The sequence below is a fragment of the Apium graveolens genome, chromosome 3 (genome assembly GCF_009905375.1).
Source record: "Apium graveolens cultivar Ventura chromosome 3, ASM990537v1, whole genome shotgun sequence".
NCBI classification, from domain to species: domain Eukaryota; kingdom Viridiplantae; phylum Streptophyta; class Magnoliopsida; order Apiales; family Apiaceae; genus Apium; species Apium graveolens.
Genome location: NC_133649.1, coordinates 124,096,258 through 124,098,129, shown reverse-complemented (window position 1 = coordinate 124,098,129; position 1,872 = coordinate 124,096,258). Strand labels below are relative to the sequence as shown.

General features: G+C 35.5%; 1 protein-coding gene across 1 annotated transcript; it reads left to right on the top strand.

The window, feature by feature from the left end:
• The first annotated feature begins 689 nt into the window (after nt 1-689).
• LOC141714562 (uncharacterized) lies at nt 690-1,487 on the top strand. Its single transcript, XM_074518076.1, has 3 exons — nt 690-795; nt 874-951; nt 1,272-1,487. Exons 1-3 carry the CDS (start codon nt 763-765, stop codon nt 1,485-1,487), a joined length of 327 nt encoding a protein of 108 aa, XP_074374177.1. The 5' UTR covers nt 690-762.
• The last annotated feature ends 385 nt before the right edge of the window (nt 1,488-1,872 follow it).

Here is a 1,872-nt window from a genome sequence, read left to right as displayed (position 1 = left end):
CTTCAAATTTCATCAATTATTTCAAGTGCAGAAGACTTAGTAGTAGTACAATCACTCATAGGATTGAGGGAAGATGGTGTTATGAGTGAGAGTCTAGGTTACACCCAGGAAAAAGGAGAGGAAAATACTGAAAATATGCAATCCAGTTCTTCAGGATTGGCAAAAGAGAGTGTGTGGAGTCCCACCTTAGATGGTGAAGGTGAGGGTGCGAGGGTGGGGAGCCAAGGTGAGACCTTGATGTAACAAAAGAGAGATTATGAGAGAAATGCAGGTACAGGAGCTATAAGGGTGGATGTCATTGCAAGTGAGTTAATGAATGTTCAGGATGCAGACAGGGAGGGACTATCTCAGCAACCTCAAGCTGTTATAGAATCCACCTCCCTCGATGCTAAGACATTTACTCACCCTGTTCCAGCATATCAACTTCTAGCTGAACAAGGCAATGACAATGTAGAAATGATGCTTAACTTGGTGCACACCACACAGTCAATGCTAAGGGCTATGGTATGAAACAAGAATTAGGGTTCAAGGAAAAGGGGCAGACGAGTTTAATTAAGATAGGGATCCCAGATTAGGGCTTCCATTTGAGGCTGATGTATTATTCTATCTATCTATTTTGTGTTATTTATGTGTATGTGTATCGATTTCCCTCTTCTATCTCTCCGTCTCATTTATAAATTGATTCAGCTATGAGCCCGAAAATATTAGATGAAAATGTTTTCATCTAATTTTTTTAGATGAAAAATATTTTAGAGAGAGAAGATGGCTACTAGAGGACGAGGACGGCCTAGAAAGGTTTGGATTCTTGATCTTCACATGGGTTTTTGATTTCCTGAACTTTCTTGATTTTTTTAATTTTTTTTAATTTTGTAGCCTAGAGAGAGTCATATGGATGATGCAATTGATGCCATGAAGGATTTTTGGTTTGAGGAGAAGCTAATAAAGAGCACGGTGAAAGAGATTTTGAAGCTACATTTGATGTTTGATGTGTTTTTCTTGATTTTTGTTTGAGAAATTTTCTTGATTTGTTGTGAAATTGAATGTGCATTTTGAGTGTGTGCAGTGTATTAGTATGTATGCATATATTTGTGTCACTATGTATTTCTTTAGCCTTTACTGCTATATTTGTTTGAATAATTTGTAGTCGGGAAGTAACAGATTAGTAGTTTTTAACAGGGGTTTTGATTTTGTGGTATTATAGATATGAAGGGAAATTTTTGATAATGTTATATTTTTGGTAGGAGTTTTTGATTAATTTTAATTGATTTTAGGTGTACGATGGAAGTGATGCTTGGAATTTGATAGAAGATGGTAATTATGCTACTCTTCTTGATTTGCTTGTGAAAATGAATGAAGGGAAAGAAGGCGGCAATGAGGCAAGTACGTCCAAGAACGTAGAGGGGGCTAGTCAGCTTGATCAACCGGAGCAGATAATGGTTTACATTTTTGAATTTGCTGAAATTTTTATATTTGATATGCTTAATTAGATGATTTAATAAATTATTTAGTATTACAACTTTATCATATATGTGGATTAGTCTATTTGGGATAATGAGCCTCTACACTCTATTAAGCCGGTGACAATCTATGCCTTATAGTCCCAAATTTCTAAATAAGTTATCATGAAATAGTCAATCTTTTGCTTAGCATTTAAATAACTCCTTAACTCTGATTTTGGGTGCATTGATATGCTAGATGTTTATATCAATACTACATACCGCTAACTCTCTAAGCTTAATCTCGGGTCTTCCTTTACAGTTTACACGGTTCTGCTAGGCATGTAATGCCCAAGTGATGACTGGAAATCGGGATTTGATTTGAGTACTAGTATAATGAATTAGTTATTTATGAGTGATTATTTTTTTTAACGAT